Raw genomic sequence first — 26860 nt, forward strand, 5'->3', positions numbered from 1 at the left:
TCACTGCAATTTTCAGTCAGGAAGTGCAGTGAGTTTTGAAATAAAATTCAAACGGCGTAAGCAGTTGTCGGTGTGTGTCGGGGTGTGTGGGGGCTCCCCGTTACTCGCACGGTGCAGCCGTGGAATTCGCCTCCCTGGAATTCGCCTGCGCATTCCCCTCACCTGGATCGTGTCTTTGTTTCGGAATGCCAAATTGCCCCTCCCTGTGTGCCGGCTTGGCCGTTTTTTGGCTGGGACTGGAGCTGCTCTCCAACGGGGGGGGGGGGGGGGGGAGAGACATGGTATGGGGGAAGATGTAAAGCGTTGCAGGAAGCCCTCGGCCGCCCACGCCATCGCAGCTCACCGGCTCCTCTCTGCTTCATTTACAAACGTGTCAGCATCAGTATGGTGATTAGTAGCCAGACTGTGCAGCCTCTTTGTCCTTGATATGATGCCAAATCTCCCAAGTAATAATGACTGCAAACGTACCATGTCTGAGAGGCGAGGCATAGGAGAAGAAAGAGAGCCCGTAAGAGAGATCGAAAGAGAGAGAAGGGGAGGGAGACAATCTGGTTTATAATTCTTGAAGGGGAACTGGAGAACCCTTCTTTAATGCCATTGTTTCATTTGGACATTAATGCGAAATAGTGTTTTTGCAACATGCCAATCTCCTTGATTTAATATGGCGTGTTGTTGTCCGTCAAGCCCAGCAGCTTATACAAAGAGCACGCCTGGGAGAGCAGATTTTGAGTGTTGTGTACATTCATTATTGATTCTGTTGCCGTTGAAATCCATGTTTGCCCGTTGAAAATGAACACGTGCAAGCAAACCGATACAGATAGATCTTACACGAGATCGGTACACCCCCTTCATGGCATTATCTTGTCTAACTGAAGATCCCTCGATTGGCTTTTTTTTTTTTTAATCAGCGCTTTAATGAGTTTCCAGGGGTACATTGGTCTCCAGAGGTCACTGTGCCAGTTCCATTATTGTTTCGAACCACGTTCAGCATTCACTATTCTATATTTGACTTTACTCCTAGTCCTGATGCTTTTCCAGGTCAAAATGACTCACTGCATTTTCGAATCTGAAGTTCTGGAGAACAAATGCAGTGTTATAAACGCATTTTCATTTTCACACTCTCACACATGCATACACATACACCCCGCTAGCTACTGTAATAACAGCGCAGTATGAATCAGAAGCTCAATCCACAAAGCTGCTTCTTTATCAGTGTCTTTTCAGCCTCTCTCCAAGGGATATTCTGGCATAAGAGAACGTTTGGCTGTGTGCTCAGACTTTTATGCAATGCAGAGATCTCTCCCCTATAAGAGCACAAAGCGTCTTCTACATTAACTGTACACAACGGCGTTGGGATTAGAGGACAGAGGAACGACGCATACATATTTTCCAAATATGTTTCCATGCACTATGTATATGAATAAAGATATACATTCCTCTATATATATTTGTGTATTTAAGCCTATATTGAGTGGACCACGCTCAACAGTCAGTCCCTTTTAGAATGAAAATGTATGTATTTAGTTAAGGGAAAAAGTACAATGGAGAGGAGGGCGGTTAAACAGCGTACACTTGAAGGAATGCCGTTGAGCATTAAAGGCTAATGCCCCCATTAGAGTCAACACAGCATCTCTCCCTCCCCAGTTGTATTTATTACGGCCTGCAAGGCCAAGTTGATGAGGCGATCAATATTTCTGGGATGATGAGGGAGAAGTCATACAATTTTATCTCTCTCCCCTCTGTCCCCTCTCTCTCTCGCTCTCTCTCTCTCCCCATCCACACACACACACACACATAACACTCACTCCAGCTCTCCTTTGGCAGTGCTTCAGCAGGTGGAGAGAGCTCCAAAAGTAGAGAGGACCTCTGAGATGAGGCTGAGAGAGAGAGAGCGAGCGAGGGAGAGAGAGAGAGAGTGATGAAGTCCTCTGTGCGTGCGGCGTCCTCTAAACACACACACTTCATCACAATGCCCCGCGTCCTTGCTGTGTGTCCTGATTAAAAAGTTTGACCCGATGTCTTCCATCCGTGCGAGAATTAGTGTTATCTCTCCCAACACCGCCCGGTACAGCCTTGAATGGGCAAAAAAATCACTTCAGGGTAACCAGCGGTCCAGTAATGGTAGGCTACCGGCTTTGAACATGTCGGTTGAGGGCACGGTAAAAGGAGGAGATTCCCGGGTGTTTTCCCAGAGTATCGCTGGAAACCTCGATTTGGGGGAAGAAAAGGGCTTAATCTGACTTGGCTAAGGTTCGACAGGCTTTGAGAGTTGTAGCCCCCTACTATGTATGCCTTTAATGTAAGTACCCAGATTAGACCTGAAGGACTTTCCCGCCGTTATCGCCTAGCAGGTGCTTTTGAGAAGATGTGGGGGGGTGAAGGGGGTGTTAGGGGGTGCTCACGGTGCTCAAGGCTCTCCAAGCCAAATCGTCCACAACATACTTGCGGCTGCCACAATAAACCATATAAGGAGAACATTCAGCTGCACTGGTGTGTCTCCGGAGTGCGTACATTCTACGAATGTTTGCGAGGGATTCGGGGTTAGAATCCCTGAGGACGCATTTTTCCCGCCTCCTGCTGATCAACATTGGCAGCAGATGGAAGCCGCCACCCAGCGATAGCGGCACCTCTAGCCAGGAACGCCGGGATTGCTTTCTCCAGAGTGGATAGCGGTACTCCTGCAACCGCGGTTTTCGAGACATGATAAATCATTTACACAGTCATTTTGGAATGCAATATCCCCCCTCTACTAAATGTTTGGGGTCCCCTCTCCATTGTTATTGGAACAACTGGTGCGGTAAGCACGGAGGACGACTAAAAGGGGGGGCAAGAGGTGGCGGGGATAGGGAGTAAGGGGGGGGTGGTAGGGCTTTAAGCCACAGAAATATAAAATGCATCAGGCAGGGGGTGGAAGAAGAAGAAGAGTCTGTGGCGACTCCTGGCCGACTGGGTACAGTGGGTTATTACTGGATGCAGCACCTTCTAGTTGTACCTATACTGCCCTCCCCTCCCCTCCCCTCCCCTCCCCTTGTCCTCCCCCCTGAGAATATGTTCTCACTAACACAAGGTAAAGATAAAAATACATTCATGCCTGTAGTTGTGCACGCAGAAGGGCACGTGCGGCAATACATGAAACGCGACATAAACATGTTAAGATGAGGCGTGTATCTTTGCACTGTGTTTCATGTTGTTGTGTGTAGCGCCGGCTGGAAATGATCTGCATACAAACAGCCTCTCCTCTTTTTATTCATTGCATAGTAAATCTCACACACTGTAAATGGTATGATAGATTAATCTATGTGTGCTCGGTAATATTCATGCGTGTGCTTGGTTATGAATTTCCCTAGCTGAAACACCATTAGCATCAAAAAGCACAGACTACCCTGATGTTCAATAAAGGCGAGGAAAGACCTTGATTATGGGAATTGATCTTACCATTAAAGTTATCTCTTTTTTTGGGTGTTACGATGATAAAGGGCCCCTTCATTCAATAAAAAATGTGTTACTGCAAATGGGAGCAAACTAGCGGGCTGTCAAAGGAATGGACTGTCAGAGAATTGCCATTAATTTAGCTGTCCTCTTTCATTGCAGAACTGGACAAACCATCGGACGAGAGGAAAGAAGACACTGAATGAAGACCTGGCTGGCGGGAAGGAGCGGCAGACGTGTGACAAGTCTTTTATTTTTCCTTTTTCCTTTTTTTAAGCCGTTGTGCTCCAGTATTGCGGCTAATGAGATCGTCTTAGGAGGGGGGTGGCTGGACCACAGTACTGTCTGAAGGGAAGGAAACGAGAGGGGGGAAGGCCTGCGTTTTTTGCGAGGGAGCCCCAGCGTGTATGTTTGTAATTTACAGTTGCGCTCGCTCACAGGGACCATGTGGTTTACACTGAGGAGAAGCCATCTCCCCTCACAGGACTGGCAAGGTGCCCGCGGCTGGACCAGTCTCAATGCGACAGTGTCCTTGTGGATATTAACTTTCTGCTGGTTCTCCGGGGCCACGCGAGGACAAAACTACCACCCCACTGTGAACACGCAGTATGGGAAACTGCGGGGGGTGAGGGTGCCCCTGCCTAGCGAGATCCTGGGGCCTGTGGACCAATATCTGGGGGTGCCATATGCTGCCTCCCCGGTGGGGGAGAAGCGCTTTCTGCCCCCCGAGCCCCCTTCCTCCTGGTCCGGGATCAAGAATGCCACACACTTCGCCCCCGTCTGCCCGCAAAACATTCACAACGCAGTGCCAGAGATCATGATGCCCATATGGTTCACCTTTAACCTGGATATAGTTGCCACGTATATACAGGATCAAAACGAAGACTGCCTGTATCTAAACATCTATGTTCCCACTGAGGATGGTGAGTGTGTCAAGGTCACAGGAAAACAAATCTACTTCTTCTTCTGTCTCTTCTATCTCTATCTCTCTCTCTGTCTGGATTCCTACTCTCCACTAAGACCTTTGTGTTACTCTCCGTATTGTGTGCAGCGCATGACGTGTTGTCTGGCGCATGCTGTGTCAATGTCCGCCATCTCAGTCTCCCATCTTGACTTGATCTTCTTCTCATCACCTCTCCCCCCTTCCATGCCACTGTTAAAGGTTCCTCTTTTGTGTATACACCAGGCCAAAAGTAGCACAAACAAAACAACCCAGAAATGATTGAGACAGCAAAAGAGGTCCTATCCGACAAGGAAAAGATTGGATCTAGTGTAGTGATCTCGGTGCACCGCCCTTCCCTCGCTGTCTTGACTGTTCTGGGGTAATTAGCCATCAGTAGCCTGCCTCATTAGTGAATGATCTAACGCAGGTTTGGTGAAATGTTCTATCTGGTACATGAGAGGCCCGTGGCATTAGCCTGACCTATGTAAGACCCCTTACTTTCTTTGCTTCTGCCAGTCTAAGCACTAGGCTAAATTCAGCAAAGTTTGATACTTGAAAGATACTTGCAAAAGGCAAATATGAACTAGCCTTCACTGAGACTCAAGAGCTTTGCTAAAAGTTTCATATTTACTAACCAACTCTATTATGTTTGAACTCCCACACAGCAAGATCAGCATAAAGTCTTACGGTTTCTAAAAATGAATATCTGGACCATCCTGATATCACAACATTTCAATTTGAATGGCAGAACTCTGGTAACACTGGCAATGCATAGAGACTGTTTCTTGCTACTGTGTTGTGTGGTTGTAATGGGTCTTATATAGAAGTGCATGTGAATATGGGCTTCGAGTGTCCCAGAATGCAGCAAATTCATTCCACAATTAATGGAATATTTCTGCAGCAGCACCCAAAGTTACTTTGTCAACAGGTCTTGTTGATAACTCTGATGGGGAGGGAAGGGGAGAGTGGGCACAGGCGTATCAAACGCTCTGGTGTAATCAGTAAGTTGTTGCATGTCAACTGCGGTCTTTTTCAGAGTCTCCTGTTATTTTGTAGTTCTTTCATTCACTTTACAGTCAAAAGGATATCCAAGGAATGTGCCAGGAAACCCAACAAGAAAATGTGTAGAAAAGGAGGTATGTAAAAAAAAAAACGCAACACGGAGAGAAAATTGAAAGAGTGAAAGAAAAGAGCAGAGTGGTTGGTCTGTCCACACAAAGCCCATCAAGATTTCCCCAGCAATCAACTCTGGAACCAAAGTGCCTGTTTCAATGAAGATGGGACTTGGATTAACTTAGATATATTGGTGGCTGTGTGTGAGCGGAGCAAATGCGTGGCAGTGAATGCTTTGGTGCAGTAAACTTTGCTATGACTACATCTATAGCAAAGTGAGCAAAAGCTGCTACCTAAATTACTATGTATTCAAGGAAGACAGTGTTATGTCTTAAGAATGATATGTGTATTTTATTGTTTAACTGTTTAAATTTGGGGGATTTCTTTTGTGCAGGGTTTTTCATTCTGTTTTATGCTAAGGTGGCATACATTAGCCATTGATTGATTCAAAAGCAGGATTGCCTCTTTTAAGTGCTCGAGCATAAAACCCTAGCACTTTAGAACTTTGGTCATGTTTCAGGATGATCCGACAGCACTTAAGACACCAGTTTATTGAAAGTATTTGTCAAATTTGACAATGGGAAGTATTCTTGCCTCTGCCGTTGATTAAATTCACGCTACGAATGTCGACAGCCATTTCTCAACATTTGCATTCACGTTGTACAATGAGCGAGTCGTGTTTTCGGGCACGGCAGCTTTAATTTAAATTCAGCTCGTAATTCAACACTTTAGAGAGACACGGTTCAATTTTATTTGGCGTCAAGTTAATGCTTAGTGTTAATAACAACACATGGCCTGATTTCGTGTGCTACCCACAGGTATTGGAGCACCTGACGAGTAGCCTTAAGACGCTGGGTTTTATCAGTGAGACCTCAGCTGTTGATTTCCATGGGGGCAGAAGGCTTCTATTGGCCTGACTCTGTGAGTCTGCACACTCGGCTTTCGTAAACCAATTTGGTTTGAGACTAGTACAGCCCCAAGGCATTCCTACTTCTGAATTAGTCTCAGTTGTGGGAATATGCACGGAAATATAGCTCTTTAATATTCCTTTCCATTTGGACATTTTTCAATTATCTTCCCCATGTTTGATAATGAGGATTTTTTTTATTTAAATGTTTTTATGTGTTGGTCTTGTGGAACAGAGTTGTGTGTTCCCTGGGAAGGGTTATACAAGCACTCTTTATTGCTATTAACACACATGTTGCATACATTGAGATGTAAGAATGTACATTTCTTTAGAAAAAGAAAATATATTCTTAATTCTTGATTTGGAAAAGAAACAAACAAAACAACTTGTCATTCAATTTGTATCACATTTTAATTCATTCATTCTTCGGCATGCTCTGCATTAGCAAAGTAAGGCTAATCAAGCAAGACTGTTAACAGTTTTTTAACCATTTCATAGGGAACCAAAAAATATTTACAGCTACAATTACAAGTTTAACATTCATTAGCATTCATTGTTTACTTTTCATTAAGCTTTAAATTGCCTCGATTTCACAAGTGTGTTTTATTTGTACGTAATAGTATGTACCTGGAGGAATCTGTTTCTAATTTAGCATTCTGTACTTACCGTGACCTTTTAAGGTGGAGGAGAGTCATACACATTGGGTAGCCTATATCGCTTAACGACAACACCTTAACGACCAATTTAAAACCTGTTGCTTTGAACACGAATACTCTAGAAAAGACAATTTTGAGATATAACGTCCCATATAACTGACTTAACAGTGTTTTCTACAGGGTTGCCAGGCAACTGTATCCTGTCACGACAGTAGCATACAAGATGATCCTCTCACCTCCAGTGAGCACCTTTGTCTCATAGCATCGGCGTACCAAAGATACCAAGCATTTATTATGGAGGATATTTATTTTTAATCTTATAGAATCAATCTTATCGATAAGGTGGCTGTGGTGTGAAAAACTGATAAAAAAATCAATGGATTATATGTTAATATACTTATCATAATATATTATGTTAATATAGAAGATAATGGTTACACTTTGCAATAAGAGAAATGTTATTATCCATTAGTTAATGCAGTAATAATAATTAACAAACAGTTAGCTAATGGCCTAGTAATAATTTACTAATGGAGTTTTTCTTAACCATTATTGAATTGGGTTGAATAATGTAACCCTGTTAGATAATGAATGGTAACATTGTTGGGGTTAGTATTAAGCCTAAACCTATTAAATAATGTAGAATTGAATATCTTAGTTACATGAACACCCTTACCTTAGTTAACATGATCCCCATTAATAAATAAAATATAAATATATTCTTATAGAGTATACATCTTTTTATACTTCATGAATGTTTTTTATATAGTGTATAAGTAAGAGAGCTTGCAGTCTGCTTATTTTTTACTTGCTCATTTATTGAATAAATACATCTTACTGTATGAAATGCACAAAAAGTGCATTTGAGAACAATTTTAGACCAGTAAAACACATTCACAGAGTGCAACATTGTGGTTGTGCTTAGCGGCGCTGATTTATAAAGCTGCTCCATGATTAGGGCATTATGTGGAAATAATGTAAGCCGGACATAAGTGTGATGAAAGGCTGTTTTCAATGACAAGAGTGGCATTAAGTGAATGGCATCTGACCTTTCTTAAGTATTTCCAATATATCCCCCTTCCCTCGCATTGTCCACGGCAGCAACAGCCAAGGTCACCCGGAGGTTGGCCAAACATGCACACTCAGCACCAGCCGCCCATCCTCTGGCTATAGCCAGGTCTGCTTACGTACCCTGTGCACACATACGTACATACACACACACATACACATGCACACACACACACAGACACACACACAGCGGTGACATCAGAGTCTGGAGAGAGACACCGGAGCCTTGGTTATATCACTCTGTCATTTGGAGGGAATGAAGTGAGGAGAGGGGTAATGGTGTGCGCGCAGACAGCTAAGCACCCGGGTCCCCAAAGCACCAGATTAGCTCACGATTGGTCAATGGAGCGAGCGCAGACTGATGAGGTCAACGCATATCTTTTTAAAAGGTTCCCTTTTTTTCCCAATTATTTAGTTGTTTCCCCTCTTTGTTTTTAATTGACGGCTAAACTTAAATTGGCAGAGAGGAGAGGGACTCCGGGCGCTTGCTGATGAGCCTCTTATTGCGGCGGTGATGGGAGTGATGAGGAGCATCCATTCTGCTGATAGACTAGCGGCTATCTCCTCTCCCTGCGTGTGTCGTCATGCATTCGGCGTCGCGTGCCGAAACCAGCGGCGGTGCCCTAGGTATTACCGACAGCGCTGCTCCTGAGAGACGCGGCAAAAACGATAGGCCTCCCCGACCCCCGAGTTTATTGTCATCACCGGTCAATTTGCGTTAAGTGCAGCTGAGTCGGTCGTCCATTTTGCCCTCATTTGAACCACTCAACTATCATTCCTATGCAGCCATCGTGGGCAAGACACGCGGCCTGTGTGATGTGGCCCTCGCCGTCTGTACTGAACAGCTCAGTCGGATGCCAAATCGGTAGATTAACTACCCCAGAAGAGACGTTTGACTTTTTATATTTCTTTCTAACCCACTGCTGACCTCCAGCAGCTACAGAGCTATGAAAACTGCCGAGGGCCCAATCCTGGTTAGACCACGGTGTCTGGGCCGTGGCAGACATCAACAACCCATGCTAATCCCTTTGGTTGGCCGCCTCAACTCCTACAACCCCCCCCCCGCCCCCCTTTGCTTCAGGGAGGGATAGGCGACCGCCTTAGTGCTGCAGAGGAAAAGCTGTGAGCCAAACCCAATAGAGAAGCCGAAAAAAAACTTTATTCTCATTTTTTTTTCTTCCACAGCTAAAGATGAGAACAAATATTGCTCTGTGTGATTCGGCAAATAGACCAGATGTCCTTTTTTCTCAGGGGAGGGTGATGAGCCCCAGTGTTGGTTGAAGGCCGCAACAGGCCGGTGGCGACGGCGGCGGCTTCATTCAGTACGACTTGAGATGCAAGAGGGCGACTCAGGCAGGAAGTCCCTATTCAGGGGCTCCCTGCCGCTGCCGCGGTGGGGCTGCGGTCGCGCTGTTGGGCCCCGGGTCCACACGCAGGCGCAACATCCCGCTCCGTGAGCCCTTTGTTGATCCCGAGCAAAGAGGCAGTGCTCACGACAGGCTAGCACCCAATAGCTTTCGGGGCCGCAGTCACCCCTTAAAGCCGGCTGGAATACTGAATGACACAAACGGTGATATAATCAAGGCTGCTTAAGAGGCTGCTTGGCAAACAGGCTTATACAAATAACAACAACACTCTTTGGGCTCAGTCAGGAGTGACTATGCTAAGAATGAATCTAGGTGGAATTTATTTGGAGGGTTTCGATTTTTGAAATGGCGGGACTTCTTTGTTGTTTTTCGATATCCCCCATGGACCTTTATTGTGAAGGATTTTCAGGCGTTCTCTGCGATTGCACAATTTAGAGCCTTGATTCTTGTTTTTTAGACTCTGGCACGACATCTATGGTTGTTTCCATTTTCCTTGAGCAGTGATAAAATATTCAACATGGAAACATGCATCTGGAGGAGGCTAACGGTGACCTAAGTTCGCCGTGTCGTCGGCGCACTCAAAGATAATGCGGCTGCTCTTTAACTCGTCTATTTATATTACCAGGGCTCAGACGGGCAAGATGGACGGAGCGGCTGCCATTTATTTAGCTTTTTTTTTCATTTTGGGAGCAGCTGAGGCACAGTGTGAATTCTGGCTGTCCTTTGCTCTAGGATTACAACCTCCTTAACCTTTGAGCCAAGCCCTCCATCATCATTCACTCTTCTGCCTCCCTTCCTCCCTGTTATCCAACCTCCCCTGAAAGGGACGGGTCGGGCGAGAGAGAGCGGATTGATTGACAAAGAGATGGAGGCAAAGAAAAAGAGAGGCAGCAAGAGAGGCGGGAGGGATGAAGAGAAAGCTGGGAGGAGGCAGCAAGAACGGGTATTCTGGGGAAAAAAATGGACGACCACCTGAGGATTACAGACTGAATATGACCACTCTGAATCGTCAAGGCTGCAAAATAAGTCCCTTTCCACATTGTGACCTTTCTCATATTTAACTCCGAGGCACATCTATTGTCAGTCAACCTTTTTACTGCAAAGGAGCGGCAGTTAACATTCAGCCCTTTTTCAGCGTATTCAGTGAATTGTGGATTGAGTCTGGAATCTCTGGAGTATTTCCGTGTGTGTGGTGTGGGTCTGTGTCTGGCATGTGACGGTGTATAAAAGGTGAGCAGCACACCGATTGTGTGTGTGTGTGTGTGTGTGTGTGTGTGTGTAAGTAAAAATATTTTTGATATGCATCATCTCAAGTAGATTGCTTTACAACTAGGCCCTGAAACTGGCATCATTTGAACAACAAACCAAAATGGATAGCTGAGGTTGCCTTGTCCAGCCCAAGTGAAAAATAGCTGCTTGTGAGAGCTGCCGCACAAAATAAGCTATCACTTGCTGGGGGCCGGGATACGATTTGCCTGATTGGCCGTCGACTTACTTTCCATCACACTCCCGATCAGAGCTCCATCACTGAGCTGATCTTCAAGGTCAACTGCCCTCCTCTATAACAGCCTGGGCACCTTGCTTATGGAACTCTTTTTGATTCATATTACGGATGCGCCTTACGACCCTAAGACAAACAACTGAGGCAACTCAGAGTGACACGGCTTCCCTGTCATCGTCGGCCATCAAACTCATGGCTGTCTCTGAGACTTTGGTTCAATAACAGACAAGAGACACGCTCTGGAAACCGAGCGTTTTTGACTGTGTCAGAAAGCACATTGAGATGTATGTGTTTAATAGGAGTTGTATAGTATGTCTGTAAAATAAATATGAGGAGAGCATATTTATGTAACAGTCTTGGAAATTCATCTGTTGTAGTTGTTATAACTATGAAAGCAATGTTATATTTAATTGGCCGGACCCACACATTGTTTGACATTCCCCTGTATGTATAGTGTAGCTATGATTCATCTGCATTACATTTTTACACCTGCCACCATCGTCATGTATTTTTAGTATTGCACACACAGCTACGAGACTCCGGAGACCTACAGACTGAAGCTACAATTCTCTCAATACGTAGTAGAAGGGGGCTGAACGTTAATATTAATTTGCACTGTAAATAGATGTCAGAAGCAGAGGGTTCTTTTATATTCACAGTTGCTGCAACATTATCATCTTCCACAAGCAGGTGTTGTTTATGTGCCAGGTACAATGAGGATAGGAATACCTTTGGGAGGGTTAACGCAGAGGCATGTCGATCTACAGTTTCAAAGCACATTCTCCTCACACTGCAAGGGAATCACAGCAGCATCCCATTTAATGGTGTGATGGAAGCCACTGCTTAATACAAACGTTACAGAGCTAAACTGTGCACACGTCGACTGCTGGCGTGTGGTAAATGACTATCTGAGGAACAGGTTGAAGTCTTAGACATCGTTTTTTTTCCCATAATTAAAGCAAATGTCTCTGCCAATTTTCAAACAACACCGCGTTTAGTAATTTTTGCATATTAATGATTCTACTGACAAGCTTACATGTTAACCCATTTTGTTAACAACAAAAGGAGATAAAAGAAAAGTTGGATAAGCAAAAACGTCAATCCAGAGCATAAAATGCAAATACTGACGTGTCTGTTGGCAAATGGTGCAAAACATATTCACAGCTTATCAACCATTGTTTCAGCTGCTCCTTTTTATATACTTTAATAACGTCACTCAAGGCATATGCAAATGCTATGGGCATGACTAGTCCAAATTGCAATGATCTTTATTCAAAGTATTATAATTAATATTATACATGTATCAAAATATACATATGTTATTATTTGAATGGTGGATCTGTTAGGTAATAGTCTTACATAACCTGGTGTCTAGTGAGTTACAGAGTTACCTGTGAAGCAGGACATGTTACTGAACAGATCTCTTTACTTTCTGTGCATCGAATGTCTATAACAAGCCATGTTGATTCTTATCAGCGCTACCTGTTAGCAATCAACATATCGTTTCGGTACGGTAATTAGTGTTGGAGTCGTGTGGACCAAATTAAATAACATGCAGGCTTGTTTACCCTCTTGCTCATCTTTGGTGAGAGAAAGCTGCCATTGATTAGAACGAATGTGTGGATGCTTGTAGATAGCTTAGACTTGATATGTGTTGGTTCATTAAGAGACCAAGGTGTCAGTATACTTCCTTAAACCAAATAAATAATAGGTTCTGTTTCGGAAATAGTTTTTTCCTAATGAATTCCCAAGATGTGTTCTACCATCAGTGATGTATGACTCTCTTCCTATTAATGTATTATTGGATCATTGACATGCTCTTGCGATGTTCGCTTGGTAATTATACGCCTTCTTCCAAGAATATTTATAAACCACACTATTTATTTTTTGGTTCACAAATATTCCGGAGTCTTGTATTTGTGTATGTTTCCTTTTGTACCTGCCCTGTGTATTAATGGAAACTGTCCTTGCAAAAAAAATGGTAATGGCATTCATATATTTAGATGAGACAAATTATTATTCAAATGTGGTTTCAACTAATATTGTGGCTCCTTACAATAATTCCGTAGCCCTCGTCTCTGTCTCTGCAAACAAAATGCTATTTGAATGTGTTTGTGCCTCTCTGTGTCTCTCCCTGCTTCAATTTAATAGGCACCAATGCAAAAAAACAGGGCGAGGATTTATCCGATAACGACGGTGATGAAGACGAAGGTATTTTCCACGGTGAACAAAGATGGTGCATGTTTTTCTTTTGTTGAATTTTCTATTTCTTTCCCCTTTTTTTTTCCACCACTCACTTCGAGGTTTGACATGATGTCACCATGAACCTCCATCTTGCATCATCATCATCATCATCAGCATCAGCATCATCATCCGAAACGGAAAGATATTCAGCTTTTTTTCTCTGGGACAATGTCTCTGGTAGTTCGGCATTCCATTTATATTTCACGATCTCTATGAAAGATGTATTCCTTTTATTTCTGCCTTCTTGAATTTAGATAGGATTGGGTAGAAGGTACGATAACCTGAACGCGTGGTTTACCTGTATTTACTGCTAAGAACTGACCAAGGAAATGGCTGCTACAAGAGGCAGAGGCAGTCTGGCCAACACTCCTTAGGTGTCGGCAGGCTGTTGAATTTGTGCCGATAATGCTGAAGGGAATGAGTTGGAGCAGCAGTGTAATATCAGACCATTCGCTGGGTCTGCCATTAGATTTATATGAGGAGCCTGGGTTCACGAGTGCTGCTGGAGAGGATTAAAGGACCGAATGAGAGAGAGAGACAGAAAGAGAGTGAGGGAGAGAGGGTAAAAAAACGCAAGTTGCTGCTCAGCAATCACATTGTTCACTTTCCATATTTATCTTGGATATTCTAGGCTCAGGTTGGATCTGTGCCGAGATTAGAATGAGAGACGATTCTCTTGCCGCAACAGAAACGGCTTAAGTCCCCCCCCCCCGCCCCCGTTCCTCCCCCTCTCCCCAAACCCCTGAATCAAAACCAAGCCCTGCATATCGTCGCCTGCTTCTTCCAGCTACTGACACCGCAGGGTATCAGAAGTCAGACGGTGGAGGGAAATATCTCAGGTGGAGCTATTGACGCACGCTGCAGTCGTGGATTGGACCACGGGGCTGTATTTGAGGACTCGGCGTAGCGTGCACAGAACGCACGGGGGCCGTAGTGCATATATAGGGCAGCGGGATGCGTATCGACGTCAGAGAGATAAGGAACACCAAAAACAGACTGCCCGCGCCCAGGCTGCCATGTCGTCTTGTGTTTGGGAGTCAGGATTTGCATATGTTCTCATTAGTGCATTCATTAATGCATTTATTACTTTGTGGTGTTTTTTTTGAGACGTGCGTGTCAGGGGTGGTTAATGGCCTGCAGTGAGGCTTCTGCTCCTCTGCCCGTTGGGGTTTATCTCTTCTAAAATAGGAGCAGGGCTCACGCCGGCCTTCGCAGTGGAATGAGAAGCGTTGCCATGGCACCGCTTTGACGTGCAGGTGTTTCTTCATTCAAGCCCAGGGCAAGCTGTTGCAACCAAAGCCAAATTGTCGACGCCTTGATTGTAGTGCGTGTGTGGCTGTGCGTGTGCGGCATGTGTGTGTGTGTGTGTGTGTGGGTGTGTGTGTGTGTGTGTGTGTTTGGTGCATGCCTGTATATGTGCGTGTGTGTGTGCATGCTTGTTTGAGTGTGCGAGGGCGGAAAGGGAGAACGAGAGAGGCAGAGAGAGGGGAGTAGCGTCAGAAGTTTCTTTTTTCTCCACATCCCTCAAGCGTCATGTGGCGCTGCCGTGTGTGTAGCCCTAATACCATTCAAAATCGCTGACAAGTGTCAATCCCTTTGTCTGGCAAGTCTTTGCATGCACACACAGCGGCTTGCTCTCTGAGCTGTTGTGCAATACCGGGCCTCAGTGAAAATGTGACAAGTCTATTCTTTACCGAGCTTAACTAATGCTATTTACTGAGCATCACCGTGGCACCACAATGCGGTCCCAGACGAATTGCTCCACAACACTGGAGCTAATGCATGTGTGACAGAGTTGGCCATCAATCCTGAACCCCCCCCCTCCCCCCAAACACCAGCCAGATATTCCCCATTGTTCTGGTGAATGTGTCTTCATTGAGATGTCCTGGCCCAGGAAAGAAATCTATGTTCCACCCCTCCACATGTCAATGGTTGTTTTGTTATCTTATGTCCATTGGATGGTGGATACAGTACAGGGAAGCAACAGGATGCTACGTAGAATTATGGTGATCTCTAATAACTACTACACCGGATGAAGGTGCAATGCCAAGTCGTAGGATTGAGTCCAACGGACAGTAAGTGACAAATACAAGACAACCAGACCGAAAAATAAGCACTCTATGTCGATGGGAAAACGGCCCATCATCGCATCTCCTGAAACTGAAACGTAATATTTTAAAACGGATAAAATGGAAAGCCAAATGTATTCGCTCATATGCGGTCTCCTTTCCGTTCCCCTCTCGTTCACATTTCCTCCTTCCGTCTGGACAGTAGCTGTCGTGTCTGGGCTGTCTCTGTCTGTCTGCCAACCCATCAGCACCACCACCCTCCTCTCCTTCCACCACCATCTCTCAGACCGTTCATCCCTGTATTACCGTGCTGTTTCAGTTGGCAGTCTGTCTCACCAAGGCTAATACCCCCTCTCCGTGTCCACCCTACATCAGGCTGGCCGGCTACCTTGTTACGGCCCTCCCTCTGTGTCTTCATGGTGTGCGTCTCCGCTGCCTCTCCCAGCTCTGTAATTTGGTCTCGCTGCTGTCAGTCAGCCCCCGACCGGACAAGAGCGCTGTGCAGGCTCCCCCATCCCAGCGCTCTCTCCCGGCTCCCATCCCCTGAAGTGCATTCTAATTCAACCGCCGATTCAATACGGTGGAGAATTTCGTTAGCGTGGGCCCGGGTTGCAGTGATTTTCCACCGGCAGCACAATCAAAACCTTCATTTTGAATCCCGTACCTGCTGCTGTTAGATAAAGGCACTTAGATAAAGGCCCGCATGTAAATACAGGTGGCTCCGCTGAATCTGTCAGGTGGAACGAGCGGATGGGGAATGATGCACTGCTGTGTGTGTGTTTGTGCGCGTGTTTGTGTGTTGGCTGTAGCGTCGTCCCTCTCTTGCAGGGGGTGCCACGACCCCCCCTCACCCACCCACATCCTCCCACATGTCTCGTGACTTAGCTGCCTCGACCCCCTTCCACAGATGAGAGATAGATAGTGCGTGCATGTGTGTGTGTGTGTGTGTGTGTGTGTGTGTGTGTGTGTGTGTGTGTGTGTGTGTGTGTGTGTGTGTGCGTGTGTTGTGGTTTGAGCGGAGGGTGGGGGTCGGTTGGGGTGGGGGTGTGGGAGTGCGTGCGTGTGTCAGTCACTTGTGTACTGAGCTCCAGTTCTAATCACGAGGAACAGTCCCCAGCTGTGCGCATTTGTGTGTGTGTGTGTGTGTGTGTGTGTGTGTGTGTGTGTGTGTGCGCGAAATGTGCATGTGTGTGTGTGGATATTCACCCGTATCCATTTAATCAGCCGAGCGTGCAAACATGCTAAAATAATTCTCAGCGGCTCGCGCGCACATTCATCCACACGGTATCACGTGTGAACATCGCCACTCTCAAAGACACACACACACACACAAACAGACGGTTACACACGGTCGGTGCACTAGAGAGAAGACACACACAGAAAAATTTCACACTAATTCCCCCGGCCCCCGCCCCACTTGAAGCTCCCATTCGTGTCTTTTTGCCAGGGAGCAGAGCTGAGCTCCACCTGCCCGGGTATTACCATTAATTCCACTGCACTGGCCCCGACCGGATCCCCGTTCAACTCCAGTCCGCAGCTCAGCGCGGGGGCTGCCTGCGGAGCCATAAATCGACAATGTGGAAGATTCACACACACTGCGTCGCTTTGCCCTCCTCCCTCCCCCCACCATTATCCCATTCTCTCTGATGTGGCGGCGATGAGAAATCATGGTCCTTGAAGCCCATTTTATGCAGAGATGGTTAGAACGCCGCTGCTCCGATTCTTTCCAAGATAAGCATTGCGGCTAATGGTTGGTCCACAAGGGCATCGTTTGGCCCCTTCAGAAGACTGCGGCACATTCAGCTATATCCTCTTGCTGTCTTGCTTTTTTTCTCTACCTTTACTCTTCACTTAGTGACGGAGCATAATTGCCACGGCGAAACCCAATTCCTTTGAAAAGTTAAGGCAATGAAAAGCGAAATAAGAGGAAGTAATTCACAATTTCACACGGGTGTAGGTGTATGTGTGTATTGGTGAGACTCCAACCTCTGCATGCACGGAGCGGTGCATGTGAGTGTGTGTGAGTCCCTACGTGACGTGGGTTTCTATGTGTGTGTGTTTGTGTTTGTGTGTGTGTGTGTGTGTGTGTGTGTGTGTGTGTGTGTGTGTGTGTGTGTGTGTGTGTGTGTGTGTGTGTGTGTGTGTGTGTGTGTGTGTGTGTGTGTGTATGAGTCTCCAACCTTTGCATGCAGCGAATGGCGTACCTGCCCTTGCAGTTCGCTCCAGCGACAGCAGCAGCAGCAGAAACGCAGGACTAAAGGTCTTTCCCTGAGAGGCAAAACAACTGTCTGTGGGTCTTCAGAAGGATGACGGCCCCCCTGCACCCCCAAACTCCTCTCATCTGGATCCAACATGGCTCTTGGGGATTTGACTAATAGCCTTGAAGGCTCCTCTCACTGTCTGCTTTTTAGATTTTCCCTTTTCGCCTTTATCTATCTCCGCATCTATCTACTTCACCTTCCCTTTCTCCTTCATCTTCTGGCTCTCTCGCTCGCCCCCTCTCTCTATCTCTCTCAATCCCTTTTTTTTTCATCCTCTTATCTCCCTTTCTCACGTATACACGCGGCTCTGTCCTTTCGGGAAAAAGCAGCGCAGCTTCAGAGTAAAGATCAAAGCGAACGTCTGCAGTGTAACCAACAACACATTTAATGCACAAACTCACCGACCAGGGAGCAAGATGTCACTTTTACAAAAAGGTCATTCCTCGCATTGCATTTACTGGAGAGCTGTCAAGATCCACGGAGAAGGCACAAATATCCACACACACACACACACACAAAAAAATACTCACATGCAGACACACACATCATGCACCTCTACCCAGACCAGCTGACATGGTCAAATTTTCTTTACACAAGACATCCTTCAATTTTTCCATAAATGTCAAGTGTTGTAAGCTGCACTGTGACATTTGGCATTGTTAAAACAGCTCTGCTATAAGATGCTTTCCTGCTACCTGCTCCATCACTCACGTGGTGTGTGTGCGTGTGTGTGCAAGCTCCGAGGATCAGCCTCAAAATAGCAGCAGCTTGGCAACACCTTTTGGTAAGGTGTGTGTCTGTGTGTGTCTGTGTGAAAGGAGGGGGGCAGAGGGCCAGCCCAAGGCAGGGGTCTTCCTTTTAGTCTAAAATAGAATTGTGGTTATTTTCTATTCCTTCTTTTCCTTCTATTCCCTCTATTCCTTCTATTCCCTCTATTCCAAGATTTCCTCTCTACCAAACATACATGTAGTATAAAATATAGAATTGCTTTCAGCGCACGCACTGTTAAGTTATGTGTGTGGACGTGCCTTTCATTCGGAAAAGAAGCGGAAGACATGTCATAATTAAGGACTTAAGTGCCATGCGGCAGTCTTTTGGGGTTTCATCCACCCACTCCCCCACCCAGTTTCAGCGTCGGGGACACCCACGGGGACACAATACAGTTTGTGGTCTCCAGTGTCGGCACGGTGATGGTAACAGACATGTCAGGAGCGGAGTGTGAAGATCGGGGCTGACACGGGCGATACAGTGGGGTGCATGCACGTCATGTCTTGCTACATAAGGACACTGTCACCGGCTCCACCCACACCCCCACCTCGGACCCTCGCTGATCGCCCCTGACAACCGCGATGGATGTTGTAGACAACTCTCCACTTTGCCGTTGTCCCGGCCCTCTCTGGAGGAGCGCGATCAACCTCCCCCTACCTCATAAATGTGTGTGTGTGTGTGGAGGGGGGGGGGGGGGGGGGGGGGGGGGGGGGGGGGGGGGGGCTAATGGCAGATTTATGACCATGTACTCTCGGTGGGGTTGAGTGTGGAGTGCGAGCGCGCGAGAGAGGAAAGCAGAGAGGGGAGAGAAGAGTTCCAGAGGACAAGAGTGGTAAGAAAAAGTAAAAGAATAATGGAATGGGAGAGGTAGGGAAGACATGACCCAGAGCGCGCCCCCTCTGTCCCCCCCTCCCTCCCCTGCTCGCTTCCCTCTCTTCCCCTCCCCCTACCTCCCTCCCCTCTTCCCTCCCTGCTGTCTCCCTTCACTCCCTCTCCCTCACCTTCCCCTCCCACCCCTCTGCCTCCCTCCCTCCCTGATTTTCCCCTCTCTCCTACCTTCCTTTTATACCTCCCTCTCTTTCTCCCTCCCTCCCCTGCTGTCTCTCTCCCGCCTTTCGTCCACGTCTACCTCCCTCTCTCCCTCCCTCCCTCCCTCCTTCCCTCCCCTTCTCCCTCCCTCCCTCCCCTTCTCCTTCTCCCTCCCTCCCTCCCTCCCCTTCTCCCTCCCTCTCTCTCCCTCCCTCCCTCCCTCCCTCCCTCCCTCCCTCCCTCCCCTGCTGCGTGTCACTAAGTGTGGAGGCACTCGAGGCTCCAGGCCTGTTCTTGACCGCACCCCCCCCCCCCCCCACTGACTCTCCAATCAACCCTCAGCCACTCTGCGGACCCATGGAAGTGGGCCGGGGCCCCCGGGGGCCCCTCTGATCTGCCTGTGTGTAGCGTGATGCTCTGCGATGGAGCCCTGCCACCACCCTTAAGGCCCCCACACACCAAAGCTAAAGCGGCGTAGAGCGCTAGCATGAAGCTCATCCACTCTCATTTCGCTCCCATGTCAATCAATGAGCACTCGCGCACCAACGGCAGAGCTGAGGCGCGATCCGTTGCGCACTGGAGCAAATGTTTTTACCCCGCTGTGGGGTCTATTTATCCCATCTGCACCTGGCCGTTCGGGACACGTTTTGGTTCAGCTGATCAATTTAAATTGCTCGGTATGAGTAAATAGGGCTGTTGTGCGAATAACAGGAGGCAATGACGCCTAGGTGTGCGGTCTACACTTGAGCTGCGTGGTGCGGAGGCCTTGACAGAACCGTCCATTCAGCGTGGATGACTTCAGGACCACACAAACGCTTTTTATATTTATTTTGTTTAGCTTTTTGCCGTTGTCAATTTTCCTATTTATTCTGCGCAAAGCAACAGTTGCGTGTCATTTGCCGGTATGCCGGAGATGGTGTATTATCCGAGATAATTGAATTCCTTGAGCGCATGATGCAATGCTTTGTTTTGTCCTTCACAACTCTTCAAAATGTTTCCATCTCATACCATCGACCATGTAGGTTTTAAATCATGTTTATCTTGTTTTGTTTGGATTTCTCTTTGATTTGTGATATGAGGCCAATGTACTTTTTTTCTTCTTCTTTGTTATTTTGTGCTTCATTTTCTTTTCTTCAGTTTGATCTTATATGCATGGAGTTCTACTACGGATGTATTGGTATGTGCCCATAATCAATGTATTTCTTGTTTTTCTTTTCCAGCACGCACCTCTGTGCTCCATGTTGGATACTACTTTTGTGATTGCTGTAAATGTGGGTTTCAATGCGATGATGTGTTTGCCTCCGAGAGGAGCCCGTGAACGAGGGACAGACTCTAAATGGAGCCCCCCCCTTAGTCATCCGTGCAGCTAAGCAACCTACATAAAGTTTATATCCGACCGGTGGGGCGAGGCTTGTGCCATCATTAGCTGTGAGGCCGGGGCGACGAGGTGGCCCAGAACTGGATGTGTCCAAGCAGAAGGTGTATAAGAAAAAGCTATCCCTAAAATAATGGCCTGTTATTCTGCAGCGGTAAACAGCCGAGGTGATAAGCGTCGCCCACGCGACCCTGGCTAAACCTCGCTAACAAATGCTGTACATCATCTCTCTGTGACACATCCAAAATCATATAGAGGCAATGATTAGATTATAAGTAGTGCGGCTTCAGCGTGCCGCGTTCCACTCCCCGGCGGGAGGTGACTGTTGTCATGGAAACATGATGTGAATCAACAAAAGAGGTGGCTGATAACACTGACATGACTAATCTCTTTTCTTATTTCTCCCTCCTATTCCTTTTTCCTCTCTTTGCCATGTTTTTTTTTTCCTGTGCCCATGGCCCATTTGTTTGAGTGCCATGTGTAGGCTTATGCGGCAGGATGCCTCTGTGCTGTGGTTCTATGCCTCTCTACTCCTCTCTCACGCTTTCCTTCTCTCTCTCACACACATACACACACACACACACACACACACACACACACACTCACTCTCTACCTGGCTACCTCTCATGCTTTTTTCATCACATGCATCCCCACTTATCCTGTGTGAGATAAGTGTGTGGCGCGAGAAAGGACAGTTATAAATCATGCTCCGCCATATAACCCTCTCAGATACCAGCGAGATAAAACCAGCCATAAATAAAATGAAAAACACATTCATTCAAACATCCATGGGCACATACACATCAGATAGGGGCATTGCTTGAAACAACAACGAAGCAGGACAGCTGCTTGTATCCCAGAGAGAGCCGAGTGTGCTTTAGGAGGTATAGGGAGGTCCTTTGTCTTAAAATGAAATTCATTAAAGTAGTCTTCACCGTCAGCTATGCTAATGCAGAGTGGGGGTACGAGTTCTGCCTGCAGATGGATGCAGATTAGGCTATGCAGGATGGTGTCCGTGATTAGCTGTTCTAGAGGATTTTAAAATGCAGGCGCTCCATCGCTATAGCAACCGGAATACAATACCCACATTTTGAGTCAGAGCCTCTTGTGTGATTTGCTTTATTTGTCTCTTATTTTCTCTCTTCACTCCTTTTCCTACCTAGACTTTTTTTTGTTGTTGGTTCGCTCCCTCTATCTCTGTCCCTCTGGTTCTGTTTCTCCATCTCCCTCTCCTCCATTTTCTACTGTCTCTCAATTTTCCTCTCTTTCAAAGTCTAGTCTGGAGGCTTATGATAGAGGGAGAGCGAGAGAGGGAGAGCGTTAGAAAGAGTGAGCGAGTGGGTGATTGAGGCAGGGGGTGAGGAAGTGAATGACGAATGACGGAGTGCGTGAAGGCAAAAAGTGAGGGAGAAAAGGGTGAGAAGCAGAGGTAGAGGCAGCAGAATTGAGAATGAGAGAGAGTTATATTCGTCTTTGCTCCCATCCGTCAGTATTTTACTGAATCTATTCCTTACAAAGGCACCTTTTTTTTCTCTTTTTTTTTCTTTGCCCTGCTTAGGAACTGACTCTTCTGGCTATGGTCTGTTGCGGCAACTAAGTGTCATGCTCTTACCTAGGGTTTCAACAAACCAACACTGGGAATGCACTGATATATCCCCAGTGTCTGAGATCTTTTCATGAATGGGTTAACGCACCGCGACTGAATCCAAAGACGTTCCTGGTGCCAAACACGTCAGATGTTGGAATGAAGAAGTTATCCTCGGAGTCTATAAAAGAGAAAAATGCCTGCACTGTCAACACTAATGACCCCAAACAACCAAGGCCTGAACCTATACTGTTCCATAAAAGTAATGGGTCAGAGTAGTGCTCGGCATCCGACCGTAGTTAAAGTTAAGTACTCGTTGGACATTATTGGCAGTAAAAATGTGATATCGGTGCATCCCTTATAAATGCCATTTTGCCAATAACCGCTAGGCACACAAATCTAACTAACAGCTGTGCCAAGCAGGACCACGCAAAAAGGAAATATAAATATGGAGTATGGAAAAACTGGAGGACGGAAAGAGGCCTGTGTTAAGAGCAGGCTCGTAGTAACGTATTGTAATGAGGTGCATTACCACTAGCCCCGTCAAGGCGGATCAGCTTTCTCCCTGGTTAACATTTGTGTCAGAGTATCATTATCTCCTTTCTCCCTAATGGCCAGCAGTGTGTTTATGTGTGTCTGTTGGGGAAACGGTCAGGCCTCTTTCAGAGACAACACCAAGCCCAAATTGAAACCTAATAGTTTGGTTTAGATGAGGTAAATAATGCACTCTCTCACACGCACACATTTTTCCGATGAGCGATAGAGGCAATTATTGTAATAGATTGCAACTCGCTGTTTCTCAAACTGATGAGTGAACTAATTGGTTCTTTCAGAAGGAAGGGAGCAAAAAAAGGAAAAAATAGGTCGATGATGAAGGCAAACTCAGCCTCATCTCCGATGCAACCTGTTCACCACTGGTATCTGGGAGGTGTCTGCAAAAGTGTCTGTCTGTCTGTCCGTCCGTCCGTCCGTCCGTCTGTGTCCGTGCTGTTTTTCACCACCACCCCCGTGTTCCGTTATTCTCTATGCGCTTTGTTTCCGAGCTGACTCCCACTCAACCACCCATGCGGTGCGGTGGCGGAGTCGTGTGGGGTCAAAAGAAACGAGTTAAAAGATAGATAACAAAAACGAAAAGTGAATGTGTTAACGATGGCCGCTCTTGCAGACATCCGAGACACCGGGGCCAAGCCCGTGATGGTCTACATCCACGGGGGATCCTACATGGAGGGGACGGGCAACATGATCGATGGCAGCGTTCTGGCCAGCTACGGGAACGTCATCGTGATCACTCTCAACTACCGCGTCGGCGTCCTGGGTAAGAAGCACTCCATCTCTTACACACACAGCCACCCCCCCCCTCCCAGCCCCCTCCCTCCTCCTCCTCCTCCTCTTGTGTTTGTTTATTTATTTATTTATTTATTCGATTTTCTATTTTTTTCCCTTCCTGCAAGGACATTTTTCTGGGGCGTCTTTGTAGGGCAGCTACAGTAGGTGTGATGAGTGCTGCTGATTGTCACGTGGAAAAAAGAAGGGCTCTGCGGTTAGGTGACAGCAGAGGAGGGTGACGTGCGTCACGTGTGCTTGTGTGTCAACACGGCTGTAATTAAAAGAGCTGAATGTACCTGACTTGGATATGAAATAGATTAAGGAATGATTGTGATGAGGTGATAAAAAAACAAAACAGGGTGGGAAGTGATGAGATGGGCGTGATACTTGAGACGGAGAGAGAGAGAGAGAGAGAAGAGAGAGAGAGAAAGAGAGAGATTGAGAGAGACAGAGAGAGATGGAGAGAGAGAGAGAGAGAGAGAGAGAGAGAGAGAGAGAGAGATTGAGAGAGACAGAGACAGAGAGAGAGAGATTGAGAGAGAGAGAGAGAGACAGAGAGAGAGCGAAAGAGCGAGAGAAAGAGAGAGAGTTAAAACCAAATGAGGCTGAATAGAGGTAGGTTGGACTGACTCACGCAGCTGAATCCTCTCTCAGACACTTGTGATATGAGAGAGAGAGTGTGCGATAGAGGGAGGGAGAGAGAGAGAGAGAGAAAGAGTGAGATGGAGAGAGCGGGCTCCATGGAAACCGCTGCAGCAAAACAAAATGGAGTTTGTTAACACATTATGCAAGCTTTGTACCTATTCCCTCCATCCTCTCGCTCCCCTCCCAAGAAAAACTTGATATCCTCCCCACGTGTGAACTGAGGACATAAAGACTCCAACTACTGTAACCGTGAAATGTTATTTGCTTTTTTGTGAAGTTGTTGCTTTCATTCGTCAAATAACATCGCTGGCTGCGCTTCTGTTCTATAAAAGTCGACATGCAGCAACTGATAATTTTTACGACTATGTGTGTGTGTGGGGGGGGGGGGGGGGGGGGGGGGGGGGCTGCAGTTGGGGTATGGGGTTGACTCTCTCCTCCTCTTATTAATTATTATTGGATGGAGGGAGGATATTAAACTGTGTGCAGTGGCTGAATCACCACGGCGGGGCCGCAAGGAGATGCAGCGCCGAGTCTCCACTCTTAATGGAGGCGCCCGCGTCGTGGCCTATCGATTTGGTCACGCAGATGCGCTTTCTCCGCGGTGACTTTGACACCATTTCCCTCCTTCCTATTCATTTATTTATATTATATTCATAATGTTACAAATGCCTTGCAATGATTTGTGGGTGGTTTGTGTTTCCTCCTATGTGATGATGTGATTTTTTATCGTTATACTTTGCCGGATCCCAACATGGACGCCCGTCAGATAAAGATTCGTCGCTGTATTCCTTTCATGGCCACTCCAATTATGAGTCAGATGTTTCCCGTCTGTTTCAGTTCGCTAAATGTCATTCTACATGCGCACTCACACACAGGGCATACACAAGTGCAGATACACCCTCTCTTGTTTGTTGATGAGTGCGCTTGTGTGTGTGTGTGTGTGTGTGTGTGTGTGTGTGTGTGTGTGTGTGTGTGTGTGTGTGTGTGTGTGTGTGTGTGTGTGTGTGTGCTGAAAGGGAATGCGAAAGGACCTCTTGTCATGAGCTCGGCTATCCTGTCCAATCAGCATTGAGGAAAAGTGATGCCAAGTGTGTGAATGTATATTACCGTGATGTTGCCGTATAATGCAGCAATTGTATTCGAAAACAGCTTTCAACTGCTCAGTGGAACGCCCATGTTTGAGACACACTAAATTAACAGCTGTGGGTTTGCTGAACCGAATGCACACAAATTCTGGGATGTTTTCTCAATTTTAATTTAGAGTTTATCATTCATTCATTGACTCACTCAAATTCAATCTTGTCTAATCTGTATTCTATTGTAGAGCTTTATCTACTGGCCAGCCTGTGTTCAAGTGGACACACAGTGGATAAAGCTCTTGATGCAACGACTAGCCTACCGTGGTGGTGCTGATTGCATGCTACTGCATGCTAAGGTTAAATGTTTTTCACAGGTCACAGTCAGCAGAAAAACAGGCAGAACATTGAAGACTCAAACCTGATCTAAGCGTCTGTTCTCCATCTTTTTTTACCTTTAAGGATTCCACAATTGTCTCCTCCCTCATTTGAATACTGGCAGGGGCTGACAAAAAATTGTGTTTACTATTCTTTGTGTGTGTCTGTGTGTGTGTGTGTGTGTGTGTGTGTGTGTGTGTGAGTGTCGATGTGGTTGTGTGTGTGTGTGTGTGTGTGTATGTGTGTGTGTGTGTGTGTGTGTGTGTGTGTGTGTGTGTGTGTGTGTGTGTGTGTGTGTGTGTGTGTGTGTGTGTGTGTGTGTGTTTGTTTGTGTGTGTGTCTATTTCTGTGTTCTGCTTGTGTGTGTATGTGTGAGTGTGAGGGGGGTAGGGTAATATATTTGGATTTGAATTGCGGTGAGGCAGAAGCAAAATGGAAAAATAAATAAATATATGTGGAAAAAATGAACTATCTTTTAATTAGGCTGCTTAAAGGGATGAGGGAATAATGGCAACGGAGAGAATTAGACAAGATAATGAGTTTAAAGTGAAAACAGACAAGGCAACTCAAACTGTGCTTTCTGACACTAATATTGCCGCAGTGCGATCCCTGGGCAGTCGGTATTTAGCATTAATAATGCAGCAAACACCTTTGAAATTCACACAGCGATATATACATTTTGAACTCCTATCAAATGAGAAACTAGAGCTTATCTATTAGGCATACAGACAACAGTTCAACATTTGTACCGGAATAATTTTCTGATGTATTCATCAGAGTCTAAAACCTAGGAAATTCAAGCAATTTGTGGTGTATGTTATGGTTGTTTAATACATCATTGTTATTACCCATTGGTAGGATTTAGTATCGTTATTCAAATACAATCTTTTCTATACATGATGCCTGCAACATCATTTCACATTTATAACAGAACTTCTACATTCGATTTGTCACAACACTGTGATTCCTTATGAATATGTTTGTCATGCAAAATGAAGAGATCACATAAATCAATATGAATCAGTATCAGGGCTTAAAGTCCCAGGTTGAATTGTTCTGCAAGGAACACATTTGGGGCATAAACATTCCCAGGTAGACAAATGCAGAGCAAAGTAGATGA

General features: G+C 46.2%; 1 protein-coding gene across 2 annotated transcripts in view; it reads left to right on the forward strand.

Moving 5' to 3' along the window:
- Positions 1-26860, forward strand: part of nlgn3a (neuroligin 3a) — a gene marked incomplete in the record, with an annotated part of 124867 nt that overhangs the window by 16082 nt on the left and 81925 nt on the right. Inside the window, 4 exon segments of one of the 2 annotated variants that reach the window (XM_030368951.1) lie at positions 3592-4352; positions 5449-5508; positions 13136-13195; positions 23481-23630. In XM_030368951.1, the coding sequence (XP_030224811.1) occupies positions 3875-4352; positions 5449-5508; positions 13136-13195; positions 23481-23630 (748 nt within the window). 2 annotated transcript variants of the gene reach the window in all.

The sequence above is a fragment of the Gadus morhua genome, chromosome 10 (assembly GCF_902167405.1).
Source record: "Gadus morhua chromosome 10, gadMor3.0, whole genome shotgun sequence".
Classification (NCBI taxonomy): domain Eukaryota; kingdom Metazoa; phylum Chordata; class Actinopteri; order Gadiformes; family Gadidae; genus Gadus; species Gadus morhua.